This window comes from Microcaecilia unicolor, chromosome 11, assembly GCF_901765095.1.
Source record: "Microcaecilia unicolor chromosome 11, aMicUni1.1, whole genome shotgun sequence".
NCBI lineage: Eukaryota > Metazoa > Chordata > Amphibia > Gymnophiona > Siphonopidae > Microcaecilia > Microcaecilia unicolor.
Window position 1 is genome coordinate 72,059,279 of NC_044041.1, and position 16,623 is coordinate 72,075,901.

General features: G+C 46.7%; 1 protein-coding gene across 1 annotated transcript in view; it reads left to right on the forward strand.

The window, feature by feature from the left end:
* LOC115480931 (granulocyte colony-stimulating factor receptor-like) overlaps positions 1-15,864 on the forward strand; it is a 70,033-nt gene extending 54,169 nt beyond the window's left edge. Inside the window, exons 10-15 of the mRNA XM_030219916.1 lie at positions 3,155-3,256; positions 6,539-6,685; positions 6,774-6,914; positions 8,079-8,175; positions 9,739-9,820; positions 15,340-15,864. Coding sequence (XP_030075776.1) covers positions 3,155-3,256; positions 6,539-6,685; positions 6,774-6,914; positions 8,079-8,175; positions 9,739-9,820; positions 15,340-15,864 — 1,094 coding nt within the window. The remainder of the gene's footprint in view (positions 1-3,154; positions 3,257-6,538; positions 6,686-6,773; positions 6,915-8,078; positions 8,176-9,738; positions 9,821-15,339) is intronic.
* The last annotated feature ends 759 nt before the right edge of the window (positions 15,865-16,623 follow it).

Sequence of the window (16,623 nt, forward strand, 5' to 3'; positions counted from 1 at the left end):
TGATCTAAAATTATACATTTTATTTGGAATATATTTTAAAGTAAAATGTAAAAATACAAAGAAAAAAAACTAAGATATAAATACCATTCCAAATCTTCCACCATCACTACATAACTTAAATAGGTCTTCACTTGCCCTGGGTGCTCAAAAGTTTGCAAGGTATTTTTTAATTATTTTTTATTTTAGATTACTATCACAAAAGGTAATAAAAATTATTCAGTGACCCAAATGAATTAAAAATTAATGAGATTATTCAATATACTCAGGATTTGATTTAACCAGTAAACCAAACGGTGCCCCCACCCCCAATCTTTAAGTCACTAAATCTAAAGGAAGTCTAGAGTTCTAAGGAAAGTTTCGGTGTCCAGCTTGGTTGAGCGCTGGCCGGAGGCTGGAAGGATATAGCGTACCGCACTGAAGTCCAGCAGGTCACTCAGCTCCTTGTCTGTTCCTATCTGGGCCATCCGCTGCTGGGGATTCATCTTCAGCCACTTCAGCTCTCTCCCTAGGACACAGCAAAAAAAAAAAAAAGGCACAATTGCAGCAGCTTCTTCTGTCGTCATTCCTTGTGAAGGCGGGACACTGAGGGAACGAACAAGCGAGCGTGAAGGGAAGGCTGGAGAGTGGAGATGTCAGCAGCGCTTCCACTGACGCTGCGACCGTCGGAGGTAAAAGATTTAAAGCCCCCAGGGCAGCGCAGAGCTGAGGTAAGCGGCGAGGGTAAGCACCGCTGTGGCGCCCTCCAGAGGTCGGCGCCCCCCTGCGGGGCTTACCCCGCTTACTACTACTACTTAACATTTCTAAAGCGCTACTAGGGTTACGCAGCGCTGTACAATTTAACATAGAGGGATGGTCCCTGCTCAAAGAGCTTACAATCTAAGAGACAAGTGAACGGTCAGTCCGATAGGGGCGGTCAAATTGGGCAGTCTGGATTTACTGAACGGTAAGAGTTAGGTGCCGAATGCAGCATTGAAGAGGTGGGTTTTAAGCAAAGACTTGAAGATGGGCAGGGAGGGGGCTTGGCGTAAGGGCTCAGGAAGGTTGTTCCAAGCATAGGGTGAGGTGAGGCAGAATGAGCGGAGCCTGGAGTTGGCGGTGGTGGAGAAGGGTACAGAGAGGAGGGATTTGTCCTGTGAACGGAGGTTACGGGCTGGAACGTATGAGGGTAGAAAGGTAGTGAGGGGCAGCAGACTGAATGCATTTGTAGGTAAGAAGGAGAAGCTTGAATTGAATGCGGTATCTGATTGGAAGCCAGTGAAGTGACCTGAGGAGAGGGGTGATATGAGTATATCGGTTCTGGCGGAATATGAGACATGCAGCAGAGTTCTGAACAGATTGAAGGGGGGATAGATGGCTAAGTGGGAGGCCGGTGAGGAGTAAGTTACAGTAGTCAAGGCGAGAGGTAATGAGAGCGTGGACGAGAGTTCGGGTGGTGTGTTCAGAGAGGAAAGGGCTTACCGTGTTGGCACAGCCATGCTCCAATGCAATCTTTTTTTCAAAGTCCCTCTTAGCCTTCCTTATCAGCGCTTTGCATTTGTCTTGGCATTCCTTATTCTGTTTCTTATTATTTTCAGTCGGTTCCTTCTTCCATTTTTTGAAGAATTTTCTTTTAGCTCTAATAGCTTCCTTCACCTCACTTTTTAGCCATGCCAGCTGTTGTTTGGTCTTCCGTCCTCCTTTTTTAATACGCAGAATATATTTGGCCTGGGCTTCCAGGATGGTATTTTGAACAGCATCCAGTAATTTTTTGACCTTCACAGCAGCTCCTCTAAGTTTTTTTTTCACCATTCTTCTCATTTTATCATAGTCTCCTTTTTTAAAGTTAAACGCTAACATATTTGATTTCCTATATATACTTACTTCAAAGCTAATATCAAATCCGATCATATTATGATCACTGTTATCAAGCAGCCCCAGCACCATTACCTCCCGCAACAGATCATGTGTTCCACTAAGGACCAGGTCTAGATTTTTCCTTCTCTTGTCCGCGCCTGTACCAGCTGCTCCATAAAGCAGTCCTTGATTTTGTCAAGGAATTTTACCTCCCTAGCGTGCACTGATGTTACATTTACCCAGTTAATATCAGGGTAATTGAAATCACCCATTATTATTGTGTTGCCCAGTTTGTTTGCGTCCCTAATTTCCTTTAACATTTCTGTATCCGTCTGTTCATGTTGGCCAGGTGGATGGTAGTACACTCCTATCACTATCCTTTACAGATGGAATTTCAATCCATGAGTGGAGGAGTGGCCTAGTGGTTAGAGTACCAGTCTTGAAATCCAGAGGTGGCCAGTTCAAGTCCCACTGCTGCTCCTTGTGATCTTGGGCAAGTCACTTGACCCTCCATTGTCTCAGGTACAAACTTAGATTGTGAGTCCTCCTGGGACACAGAAATATTCAGTGTACCTGAATGTAACTCACCTTGAGCTACTACTGAAAAAGGTGTGAGCAAAATCCAAATAAATAAATCCATAGTGATTCCAAGATGTGTTTTGTTTCCTGCAGAATTCTCAATCTATTTGATTCAAGGCTCTTGTTAATATACAGTGCTACCCCTCCACCAATTCAATCCACCCTATCACTACGATATAATTTGTACCCCGGTATGACAGTGTCCCACTGGTTATCCTCCTTCCACCAGGTCTCAGAGATGCCTATTATATCCAATTTTTCATTAAGTGCAATATATTCTAATTCTCCCATCTTATTTCTTAGGCTCCTGGCATTTGCATATAGACATTTCAAACTATGTTTGTTGTTCCTATTTACATCATGCTCAGTACTTGACAGTCTTGATTATAAATCTTTTGTCTGATTTTTATTTTTATTTAAGGTTTCTATGGAACTTTGGAAGGCTAAGTGCTTTGAAAATATGCCTACTGATCTACTACAGTCTCTTTTGCAACCTCACTATCAGGATACCCTATCTTCCCTGTTTTGGTGATGCCCATCAAGGGTGGAGGGGAGCATGTCTTTCTGAAGAGTTCTGACTTTAGGGCACTGAATCCTGCCTGCATGCAAGATGCTATACAACAGACTTGTAGTACACACTGAACTGACTTTTGACATTTAAAAAAAATTCTTATTAGATATTTGTTGGGTGAGAATATTCTTATATTTTGACTTTCTCACTTTGTTCTCATTTTAATTACAGATGTGTTTGAGCCAGGCCGCTTGTACAACCTGTCTGTCCATGCACTGAGTGATGGGGATGTGTGGGCTTCTGGGACCACCTGCTCTTACTCCAAGCAACTTCGTGAGTAAACTGCTCCCAGGGGCTGCAGGCTGCATCTCTTGATGGAATGATGGCTTTGAATTAGTTTTGCATATACCTTGACAAGGATGAGTCTCATTCCTTAGGGCCGGATGCACTAAACTTAACAAGCCAGCAACATGGTTTTTAAACTAGTTGTAGCCGGTTTAGCGCGCAAGTAGTAAACCGGGACATGCATAAAAGGGTTCTCCGAGCCATTTTCCAGTCACGGTAGCAGCTAATGAAAACGGAATGCAAAGCTATTATAATGAGCTAATCACTACCGTTTTCGACCCCATGCACAAAAGCAGTCCGTACCTTTACCATGGAAATTTTAACGAGAGGTCTGGACCTGACGGTTCTTCATTATCGCAAGTAGGAGAAGGGGAGAAACAAGGCAAGGAAGATGGAACACAAAAAAAGAAAGTACATCGGCTTACATGCAGCTTCTTTGAGTGTATGAAAGCCATGTATGAAAGCCGTGCCATGATTCTTTTCTCAAATGACATTTTACTGGCAAGAAATGGGGAGGGGGGCAGTAAATGTAAAGCATAAAAGTAATGGTGACACCAAAAATGCAAGGCAGACAAGGGTCAAACAACCTCTGCTGGGAAAAAGCATCCCCCCATGCTTAGAAACACAACAGAGAGCTGCTAACCAATTGCACAGTGTCAGCCTGGGATGACCCGCCCACTCACTACTGGAGGGAGACACCAGGAAGTTCGGATCCAATCAGCTCACAGCTTTAGAGTGATGTCATCAGGGAAGCCATGCAGGGAGGAGGAGTTGGGACAGCAGCCAGATCAATGAAAGTCCATCTTCAGGGAAATGGACGTTCCAGGATGTCAGCCGGCCAATAGAAGGAAGCAGGAGGAACAGCTGGGGGTGGAACCAAGCCCTGATGCTGATTCCTCAGAGCCCAGAGCAGCAGCGACAGGGTTGCCAGATGGGCGGTTTTCCGCAACCCACCGCAGGAAACTTTTGCCTGCGGCGGGTTGCGGTTTTTTGGGCTGGTTTTGGGTTTTTTGTGCGGGTTTTGGGGCGGTTTTTCGGCCGGCGGGGGGTGGGGCAATGGTGACAGAGGCGGGTTTGTGACGTTTTGGGCGGGGTTTGCCGACGTATTGGGCAGGGCGATGACGGTGGGGGCGGGGCTGATGACGGCGGGGGTGGGGGTGATGACGGAAGGGGTGGGGCTGATGACGGCGGGGGTAGGGTGTGTGCGGTTTTTGGGCGGGTTTTGGGCTGTTTTGGGTGGGAATATTTTTTTTTATATGGCAACACTGAGCAGCGAGCATATTCCCAGCAGCGGGGAGGCAGGGAGCCCCAATGCAGGTCTGCGTCTGTCCATCCCAAAAAACCCACGCTTTTATGCTTGCCAAAAAAAAAAAAGGGCTACGTCTACTGCTATCATACACGCAGCTTGTCTGCGTGTATGAGAGCCGTCTGTAGCATGTGTAGACAGTCATGCATAGCGATTGACTGTTCTGTGCATGCTCAACTTGCTGACTGGCTTCCCTGATATCGCATGCAAATAAACTGGGTTGCAAATGCAACGAGCAGCTCATTTGCATGCGATTCTCTTTGTGAATCCCTCTGTGTTTCTAAATCGGTACATTTTTACCAATTTGGAAACGCAGACGGATTCTTAACGGGACCTTTGTACATCTGGCTCTTAGTCAGGATGTATTGGGGATTATTTCAATCTCTCAGATCTACCCTAATGTTCTACTTGGCACTTGATTTGTGCCAAAGAGAGGCCTCTTCTGGAGTTCCCCCTTCTTCCAGTTCTCGATGGACTCTATGTAAACCCTTGCAATTTAAATGTAGGGTGTGTATCACAAAGGTAGCAGTACACTATCTCCTTATCTTCAAGAGTCCACCTAACTGAGATAGTCCTTTTACCTTCTTGTTAGCTTCTGTGCAGTCTGCTCCTGCAGTGGGTCCATGAATTAGTTCACCAGAGGTGTTCTGTGCCTGAAGGATTTGCATTATCACTACCACCATTATTAGCCCTAGTGCTTATGCTGTGTGTGGGCATCTTTTTATCCCGGGCAGCATGTGCCCTGTATAATTTTCTTTTTCCTTCCTGTTGTACTTTGATTGTAGTGGTCACCATTCTGAAATTTAGTCTAGATCAAGAGTGTCCAATCTCGTCCCTCTCCAGATCGGGTTTTCAGGATTGCCCCAATAAATATGCATGAGATCTATTTGAATACAATGGAGGCAATGCATGCAAATAGATTGCATGCATATTCATTGGGGAAATCCTGAAAATCCGACTGGATTGAGGACCGAGGTTGGACAACCATGGTCTAAATGTTATACACTGAGGTCACAATGTGAAGATACTCAGCAAACCTTAGCTAGAGTAACATATTCTATGACCTGTATGGGAGTTCCATGATGAAACATGACAGATGTGGAAGAGTAGCCTAATGGTCAATGCTGAGAACCCAGGGAACTGAGTTCAATTCCCACTGTGGCAAGTCACTTAATCCTCCATTGACCCAGGTACAAAAAAACTTAGACTGTGAGCCCTCTGGGGGCAGAGAAAGTACCGGCATGTAATAAATGTAAACAGCTTTGGTTGGTCTACAGAAAGGTGGCATATCAAATGCATTACCCTTACCCATAACAGCATAGGAACACTAGTGACGTGCCAGACAAGACCATGGGTTAAAACACATTTGTGTTATGTACAAATGAATAAGTAGAGTATGTTTGAGGAGCCTGGCTCTCAAAATAAGCATGAATAAACACTCACAAACACAACCAACACATCACTGCAAAGGGAACGGCACCAATAAAGTGCCAGCTCACAAACTATACACACACAGAAAGAAAAAAAGCAAAGCAGCTGTTCTGAGGGTGATTTTGTAGTTTAAGAAGGCAAGTAGAGGCGTATGACTTTATATAAAATGCTAGTGTAAGGAGCAAAATTGCAGGAGTAACTGTCCATACCTAGATTATAAATTATACATGATAAATTAGCATATTTTATCATTTATACACATGCTTGAGAATTCTGCCCATGCTCTGACAAACTCTGTCCCTGTAGACACCTACCATCAAATTTCATATCACGTCAATGCATGCACTTTTACACCATCAGAATTTCTATGATAGGCCAATGACCCAACAAAACGATAAAATTACTTCTCTGTCCACAATAACCAATTTGTAATCTTCCACCTTTACGAATTTCTTGATTTTAATTTTTGGCTGTTTTAAAAAACAATATAGAAAACATGAGAGAAACTGAAGAAGCCTTTTCTTTGTCTGCAGATCCTCTGAGCTCTCCGGTTCTGTATCCCACTCAGATCTGGAAATCCCAGGTGGCTCTGAAATGGGGAGACATTCCAGTTAGAGAGCGGAGAGGCATTGTGCGAAACTACAGCCTCTTCTATGGCGAGCCAGGAGGCGAGATGCAGTGTAAGCCATAAGTTGTATATCTTGGGGTAAGGGAAGGGACATCTCTGGGTATTTTCACTACTTGCATTCTACACCTCTGTCTTAACAGCTGTGGTTCTGAACAGCTCCATCCATCACTATACCATCTCCAACCTATCCTCTGGCTCTCTCCTTCAAATCCATATAATGGTCTCCACTGATGGAGGAAGCAGCAACAGTTCTGTCTTGACCATCACAACCAACGTCTTTGGTAAGAGCAGATTGTTTGACCTTGTCCTCAAGATGATTTAAGCAGCTAGAACTTCTCAGATACAGCAAACTTGTTTCTGGCTGGTTGGCAGAACACCAGCAGGGTTACATGAACCTTTGGACACCTGCTTGCTGATTTTCTTGTGGCATCTCACATGGCCTTAAAGTGTCTTTACTTCTCTTTCAACATTAACAGTGGTGGGGGAGCAATGAAAGTCCTACATATTGAGAAGTCATGGCATGTAAAACATTAGGTTTCACCACAGAAGAAACTGTGGTGACATGGAGGTGTAGCTATGTGGGGAAAAGGGTCAGGAAAGAACAGAAATTAAAACTTAAAAATCCCTGTCCCCAATAGATACTGGTCCTAAAAGGTCGAGTTCATCTTAACAAAGAAATGTTGGGGTTTTACCCCAAGACATGTAGTCTAAGGGTCCATATGAGCAACTTGGAAGCAGACCTCAGCCTCGCCCACAGCTTCAGTCTTAAATACTTCTGTTTTTGTATTCATATCATACCTACTTCTGAAAAATAGTTTGAAGAAGTGTTGATATTGATATCTTAAGTACAGGGATGTACTAACTGCAAAAACTTAATCTTAATGAAGGTTATGCAATAATCTTCTTACTTTTAGGTAGGCGTTCAGTGAATACAGTATCCCAAATGGATGCTAGTGATACAGTTGTTTAATGTTGTTTAAATGAATTCAGATGAATCATGTTTAACTCATTTTAATAGAGATAGTCATCTGAAATCAAATCCACTGCTTGTGCCCTGACCTTTAAGCTGGGATATCTTTTCTGTGGCCAATTCTTTCTTGATAATAGCAGAACCATGAGAGAACTACCTGCTAGTGACAGAACAGATAACTGACACTACAGATAGTGAAAGAGGTGTGATTAGAACTCAGCCTTCAGCAGGTTACAGAAAAAGACAGGGGCGTGATTAGAACCCAGCCTTCTGCAGGTTAAAGAAAGGCAGAGGTGTGATTAGTACTCAGCCTTCTGCAGGTTCCAGAAAGAGGGGCACCTGGCCTTAGAAGAACCCAAGCCTTCTGCAGGTTTTGCAGCTTTTTGCTCTGAGGGCAGCTTACACTGCTATAGCAAAGATCCTCTGAGAACCCCAGAGCCATTACCTCTTTTTTTTTCTCCTGTTTTCCTTCTAGATGATGAAGAAATGGAACTTTTGCTGTCCTCTCTCTTTATTGGGCTGACACTTGTGCTGATCTTTGCAGTTCTAACTTGCATCTACAAACACCAGCTGTAGGTTGTACCGTCTTGTTCATTTCCCTTCCCAGCTTACAGGTGTCTCTCTAGGTAGCACACAACAGTGAGGAGGGGCAGACTGACCATTGAGGCAACCAGGCAGTACTTGAAGGCCCGGAGCTGTAGGGACCTAGTGCCTCTCCTCCACATGATCCAGCATCTCCTCCTGCTCCCGGTCCTTGTCATCATGAGCATCCCAATCTATTCCCTACTCTCCCATGCGCCCCCCCCCCCCCTCCAGACAGAAGAAAAACTGTTGCAGGACCAGCTGACCCATGCTGAGTGCTTGCAGGACAGCAGAGGCAAAGCCACGGGTAATGCGCTTTTGACATGGCTAGCGTTGCTTTCTCTTCCCCTGCCTATTCTGCGATCCTGCATCTCTCTTCCCCCTCCCCCCCTCCCGTGTCTATTAACAGATCTTGCTCTTCATAGAGTCATCGGCAGTGATTCCCACATGCTACCTCTGGCTAACCCAGATCTTCCCTCTACCGCATCTCACCCCCTCTGATGCGGCAGAGGAAAGGCATCAGGGTCCTTAGCAGGCAGTGCATGCGAATCACTGCCTACGACCCTATGAAGGGAGAAGCATGCTAAGGTAGGCCGGGAAAAGGAAGGGAGATGCCGGACAGGGAATGGGCAGGGGGAGGGGGATAGAACTGGTAGACAATGGGAGGGAGGGAAGAAGTGATGGAGGGGAAGAAATTCTGAATCTAGGGGTAGAAGGGAGGGTGAGAGTAAGAGAAAGAACTGGTAGATAATCCAAGAGAAGGACAGAGGGAGAAATATTGGACCTGAGGCACAAGAGAAGGATAGAGAGAGATGATGAGCAATGGGGAGAGAGGGAGTAGGAAAGAGAGAGGGACAATTGTTGGACATTGGGGTGGCCTAGAAGGGATGGAAGGGAGAGGAGAAAGAGAAAGATGTTGGATCCAGGTTTCTGTTAAAGTGAACTTTAAAAATATTATGACAGTTGTTGAATCAATGATCTCAGTGTGGGGGGGGGGGGTGGCATAATACTTACTGCCTAGGGGCCCAGATCACTATCAGTCTGCCCCTGACAATGGGGAAAAGGGAGTGCCTTATTCAGTCCTTTTATCTCATGCTCTAGAGCATTTAAGAAACATGAACCAGGAATCTCCAGGCTCTGGTCTGGGGTCTTCTCTTGCTATGCTGGTGGAAGTCACTTCCTGCTGTCCTGTCAGCATTCCCCCTCTGAAAATATTCAAAGGCATTTTAACCTCCTCACGTGTATCTCCAGAACCAACAAAACAGCTGTATAGATATGATGTTTTCTATAGTGCTAACAAATATTTAATACTCAGTCTGTGGGATCTTCTCTTTAGCCAATGCAATTTTGTGGGACTGAAACTCTGCACTGATCTTTGTGTCTGTGGCCAAATGCACTAACCACAGAGAGATTTCCAACCACATAAAACCACAAGGCTGTGTATATTTTGGCTTAGATTAGGTCCAAAGGGACATGAATGAGATCAGTGAGAAAACATAAGCATTTGACTCCTGTCAATTGTGTGACGTTGCCCTTTCTTGACTTTCTCACAGAATAAAGGCGTTTCTATGGCCACAAGTCCCTGACCCTGCCAACACTAATCTGGGCAGCTGGAAACCAAAGCGCGTGTGGATGGTTAGTACAATGGTTCCCATATCAAATATCTCTATAATTATATGTACAGGTGTGTGATAGCAACATGTAGTCCTGCAGCACTGCTCCCAGCGGGCACTGCTTCACAGGGGCGTAGCCAGACCTCACGGTGGGAGGAGGCCAGAGCCCGAGGTTGGGGACACATTTTGAGTGCCCCCCCCCCCCCCCCCACACACCACCACCACCTTGCATCCTCGCCCCCCACTGCCTCACCTCCTCTCCCCCCCCCCCCCCAAACAAATACCTTTGCTGGCGGGGGTCTCCAACCCGCGCCAGCCAAAGTCTTCTTCAGTGTGGTCTCCGGCGCACCCACGTTCACAGCCTGCCCCCTGCTCTTCTTTCTTCTTGCTCCTCTTGTGCACGCTGACGCTGGGCCGGAGACCGCGCTGAAGAAGGCTTCGGCTGGCAGGGGTTGGGGACCCCGCTAGCCAAACCAGGGTCCCGGACGAAATTTGCGGGGGCCCAGGCCCCTGTGGCCCCCCATAGCTACGCCTCTGCTGCTTCTATGATGAGTGAACAGGATTGTAAGTATTAGTTTGCTGGGAAATGGTACGTCTCAAAGCTCATTAGACAAAAAGCTGGAGACTTTATAAAACAAGCAAAAATAGTTTTACATCTCTTTAATTCAGGGCCACCGAGTGGGGGGGGGGGCGGGGGGGGGACAAAATTCTTCCGGGCCTGGCCTCAAAGAGGGGCCTGGCACTGGGGTCTCTCTCCTGTCGGGTGATCGTGCTGTAGTCTGTCTCTCTTCTGCTCCTGACAGGACCTGGGTGATCGCAATCACACAGGTTCCTGTCAGGAGCAGGAGAGAGACAGATCCTAGCACCTGCCCCCCCCCCCCCCCAGAGGCCGGGGAGGAGCAGACCCAGTTGGATTTGGGGCCCCTGGTTTGGCTGATGGGGGTCCTCAAGCCTTGCCTGCAGCATTGTTTGCCGCATTGCCTGCCCTGCTTCCGCTTATTTATTTACTTATTTCAGCTCATTTATACCCTGCCTTTTGCCGCAGTTTTGCAGCCCCAAAGCGGCTTACAATGAACTAATTAAAATAAATACATTACAGTTACATTTCACTAGTTAGGGCGGGAGAACAAAGTAAGAAGGGAAAGGTAAGGGAGGCAAAGATGAACGGCAGAAGTCCAGGTGGGCCAAGAGGGATGATGAAAATCCAGGCTGACACAAATAGGTCCAGCAAGGTGATCCCCACTCGGGGACTGCAACAGGGCCCAGGTGGAACAAATGAAGAACCAGCAACAGCATGCAGAGGCCGGACGAAGCTGGAGGCAGGCATCCACTGCGACGGAGTCAGCAGATCAGGAAACAAGATGGCGGACCAAACGGTCATCCTCCGCAGCTTTGTCTTAAAATGATGAAACCAAGCATGCACGATATGAAGAGAAGCAGCCGCACTGGGCAGTCAATGCAGCGGAGAACAGCACTGGAAGGAAGGCTTCTGCTGGCGGGGCTTCGGGACCCCCACTAGTCAAGATATGTGGAGTTGCAGCAAGGGGCAGAAAGGTGGGGCAAAATGTCCCCCCCCCCCCCAACTTTGGGCTCCAGCTCCCACAATCTGGCCTGTCTATGCGGTGTCCGGGGGTGGCAGCAGTGCTTCCTGGGGGGCGGTGGCAGCAGCAGTCCTGCCCTGGACCCAGCTCAGTCCCTCGGCGGCCCTGCTTTAATTAAAGGTAACATAGGCAGCTTAGCATTTGGGTTTGCCATGTGCTCTGGCCACTTTCTAGCGGGGCTGAAAAATGCCACGGTCGGCTTTTTTTTAAATGGACATGCACTAATTTTCCCATTAGCGCATGGCCTTTACTGTCGGGAGCCCTTACCACCAGCTACTCCTGTATTAATCGGGAAGCTCACAGTAATGTGTCACCTACTGTCTGCCCCCAGACATGCCTCCCGTGACAAAAAATAAGAAATATTGTTTACCGCAGGAGTAGCGCAAGCTGCTAGCCAAACAACCACAGGATGCCGCAGTGCATCCAGTGGTAGGGCCCTGTTACCATGTGGTAGACCCACATTAGGTCTCCTGTGTCTTAGTAAAAGGGCTCCTACATGTTGCATATCTATTTTATACCTACAGGCCAGGGGCGTTGCTAGGTGGGGCCACGGGAGCATGGACCCCTGCAGATTTAGCCCTGGCCCCCCTGCTTTCACCCCTCCCCCCACGCCACATTCGACACCCCCCCCCCCCCCCCCGCCGCCACCAACCCTCCCCCGCTGCCGCCGTCAGGTACCTTTGCTGGCAGGGGTCCCCAACCCCCGACAGCCGAAGTCCTCTTCAGCGCCAGTCTCCGGTGCATTGTGATCTGGATTCTGTTTCTGTGAGTCCTGACGTCCTGCATGTTCCTACGTGCAGGACGTCAGGACTCACAGAAACAGAATCCAGATCAGCAAACGCGCTGGCGCTGAAGGAGACCCCCGCCAGCAAAGGTACCTGGCAGTGGCGGGGGAGGGTTGTCGGCAGTGGCGGGAGGGGGGTCAAAAGGGACAGGGGGTCGGCAGCGCCGGGGGGGATAAAATGTGCCCCCTCACCTCAGGCTCTGGACCCCCCCTCCCGCCAAAGTCTGGCTACACCCCTGCTATAGGCTATGTGGAACGTCACATGTTAATGTCCATTAGCACATACTAAGCTTTAGTAAAAGGGCCCCTTAACTTCCAGCCCAAAGGTAGGTATTATGATTATTGGGGGGGGGGGGGGGGGGCGATATTGGTGGCACTCAGCGTTTTGCTGACTGCTGTTGGCATTATACCTGGAAATTTCAATTTTGGGCCATATCCCAGCTCCAGCATTGATTTCTGAGTTTATGGAGCCAGCAAAACTATAGTCAGTTAAGTGCAATGTTCAGCACATATCCTGCTATCGCGAACCATATAAAGATAGGACTGACTTTAATGTGGTCCTGTTTATGCTGACTATTGGCACTTAATTGGCCAAGTGCTGACTCCACCACCGGAACTTCCCCAAAATAGCTGGTTTTGAATTGGGCGCTGACTGGATGTTTTATCAATTTTATTTATTAGGATTTATTTCTTAGGATTCATTTATCGCCTTTTTGAAGGAATTCACTCAAAGCGGTGTACAGTAAGACTAAATCAAACATGAGCAATAGACAATTACAGCAGTAAAAATATTCAAATAACAATACAAAGTATGGCATAGTATACTACTTAAAATGTCAACCCAATACATAATAGAACATTTTAATTGACAGTGTAGGGTATAAGCAAAGATGGAACATATAGATAGGTAAGAGAGTAAGAGGAGTTAGAAAGTAAGGTGACTAATTTATCGAAAACAAGATGGACGTCCATCTTTTGTTTCATTAATACGGTCAGGGACGCCCAAATCTTGACATTTAGGTCGTCCTTAGAGATGGTTGTCCCTAGACTTGGTCATTTATGATTTTCGGCAATAATGGAAACCAAGGACACCCATCTCAGAAATGACCAAATGCAAGCCCTTTGGTCGTCGGAGGAGCCAGCATTCGTAGTGCACTGGTCCCCCTGACATGCCAGGACACCAACCAGGCACCCTAGGGGGCACTGCAGTGGACTTCATAAATTGCTCCCAGGTACATAGCTCCCTTACCTTGTGTGCTGAACCCCCAACCCCCCCCCAAAAAAACCCCACTACCTACAACTGTACACCACTACCATAGCCCTTGTGGTGGGTTTTGGAGGGCTCACATTTACCACCACAAGTGTAACAGGTGGGGGGGGGGGGGGGTTGGGCCTGGGTCCGCCTGCCTGAAGTGCACTGCACCCACTAAAACTGCTCCAGGGACCTGCATACTGTTGTGATGGACCTGAGTATGACATTTGAGGCTGGCATAGAGGCTGGCACTAAATATTTTTAAAAATGTTTTTTGAGGGTGGGAGGGGGTTAGTGACCGCTGGGGGAGTAAGGGGAAGTGATCCCCGATTCTCTTCGGTGGTCTTCTGGTAAGTTTGGGCACCTTTTTGTGCCTTGGGCATAAGAAAAACAGGACCAGGTAAAGTCATCCAAGTGCTCGTCAGGGACGCCCTTTATTTTTCCATTATGGGTCAAGGACGCCCATGTGTTAGGCACGCCCAAGTCCCGCCTTCGCTACGCCTCCGACACGCCCCCGTGAACTTTGGTCGTTCCCACGACGGAAAGCAGTTGGGGACGCCCAAAATCGGCTTTCGATTATGCCAATTTGGGCGACCCTGTGAGAAGGACGCCCATCTTCCGATTTGTGTCGAAAGATGGGCGTCCTTCTCTTTTCGAAAATGAGCCTGTAAATGTTATCTCAGCTAGGGTAGGAGTGGATAAATGTGTCCTGCTGCAGTATGTGCAGCCCGTGTCACTCCTTGTGTGTGTGAGTGAGACTAAGAAGTTAGTTACTTCTTCCATTAAAGGCCTGGTTGAAGAGCCAAACTTTCACCTGCTTCCTGAAGTAGAGATAGTCTTATGTTAAGCAGAGCCTTTCAGGTAGTGCATGCCAGAGTGTGGGGGGCTACTCTGGAGAAGGCTCACTTGCAGGTATCACATCATCAATGTCAATGTAACACTTTTATACTGAAATATCTCCTAACAGGTTCAACACCAGTTTACCAATTAAGATACAAAATACAATACACAATCAACACAATTCAAGATACAAAATAGTTCAAATAATCAACAATTATCAACAAGTGATTTAACCTTTATTTTTATATGGATTTGGCTCACACTTTTTCAGTAGAAGGTCAAGGTGAGCTACCTGCAGGTTCAGTAGGTATTAGGGATATCCTGTAATCCAGGGCAGATTGCGGTCTTTGAGGACCAAAGTTGTGCAGCTCTGTTTGTTTTTTGTTTTGTTTTTTTCTTGATCAATGTAAGGGTCCACTGCTGTAGTTCTCAACCGGTGTGTCCCCTAAGAGGTGAGAGGTGTGTCACAAAAAAATTGGTGTAGACAGCAAGCCTGTTTTTCCTTTACAACCATCAGTGCCAACGAGCTGAGAAGATCAGCAATCTTGAGATTCGGATTCTTTAAATCCACCATAACTGGTCCCTATTTCTGCTCCCTCACTACCCCCGATGATAAAACTTCTGCTTCCAGCCCCAATAGAAAATGTTGCAGGTCTGTTGTCCATAGATTTTGTTTGCTACATGGTTTCTGAGTAGCATATTTGCAGGTTTTTGTGTTGCTTCACAGTGTCTGGCAGTGGAAGGATTTTGTGTTGCTGTTACTGAGGTGACACCAGAATTTGAATATATATTTGTTTTGTTGTATAACAAGTGAGAAATCTGGGACTGATGTGTTGCATATAGCTTTTTGATATGGGATAGGCAAATTCATACAGTTAAAACAATGAAATATAGGCATGCTTTGATCAGTTGTGAATCATAGTGCTTGGTGTGTCACATGCATGACTGTTGTCTGTCAGGTGTGTCACAACAGAAGAAAGGTTGAGAACCACTGGTCCAATGTGAAGGAAACATGCTAATGCCCTAAGGTACTATTCCAGGTCTAACATCTCTTCGTTTCCTAGCAGGGCACTCTCTTCCCAACCATGGAGCACACAGAGACGCTAAGGATGTGCCTGTCCTGGTTTCCGTCCAGGGGAAACTCAGAGCTCACTTCTGCGACCCATGAGGATATGAAGAGATATTTTGTGGAGAAAACCTGGCAGTCAGACACGCATGAAGCATCTACGCCAAGTGTCATGAGGTCCTATGATGTATCTCACTCTGAGTCAGGGCAGCAGGTACCAGCACTTTACCCTAACAAAGTCCAATATTCTGCTGTGCTTGTCCATGTGTATGGACTGCCACAGTGCCATCCAGCTCCACAAGTTTCAGACTCTGCTATCTTGCACCATGGCAGCTGTGGAACCCACACTTCCTGGCTAGGCCAGAACCCACCATTAGAAGGTGACCTTGATGGGTTATATATGCCCCACCTGGAACTCCCAGGCGGATCCCCAGCTTCCGTTCACGAGTTTCCATTCCTGATGGCTCTTGTGGTAGAAGATGACAGTCAGCCTGGCCAGAACCATCATCCTGTGAGCCACTGAAACACTGGAGACCTTTGAACTGTGACTCGCAAACTGGCAATTGAAAGAGGGTGTCACTTAAACAATTGTGTTCAAACTAAAACAGTGGGGCTTCACCTCCTGGAGTTGTGGTATTGGCACACCTGCCTGGATAAGCATGGGAAGGGATTAATTGCCATGCTGAAAGATGGACTATGATACTAACTCTGCTGTGCACTTGTAAACACTGTCGGGTCGAGATTCAACGTGACTTAACCAATCAGAAATCTCTCGTGGCTGGTTAAATTGCCTATTTGGGGCTAACCGCTAATTTTTAGTTACTGCCACTGAAAATAACCAATTAGCACCAAACGGCTATATTCCATACTTAAGTGGCCAGGTTAACTACATAAAAGTCAGTCCTATCTTTAAGCAGTAATCCATAGCCGGTTAAGTGCTGAATATTGCATTTAAATCGACTATGCGTTAACCAGCTCCACAAACCCGAAAGCATAGGCGGTCGGTGGCCCAACTGTTTGGGGAGGCTAAAGGGGGCAGGGTTAGGGGTGGGGCCAGGGGTGGAGCTTAAATCCATAATTGTCTGATAACACACAGAAAAAAATAAATAAAAATAAAAGTCACAATTAATACCTTTTTATTAAATTTAGATATTAGATATGTATCATATGTCAAAGAATAAAGTGGTTGCTCAAAGCATATTCTAAGCACAATCGCTCAACTGCAAAACACTATGCACAACTTTGTGCAAAAACACACTCAGAACCTTACTGTACCATAAAT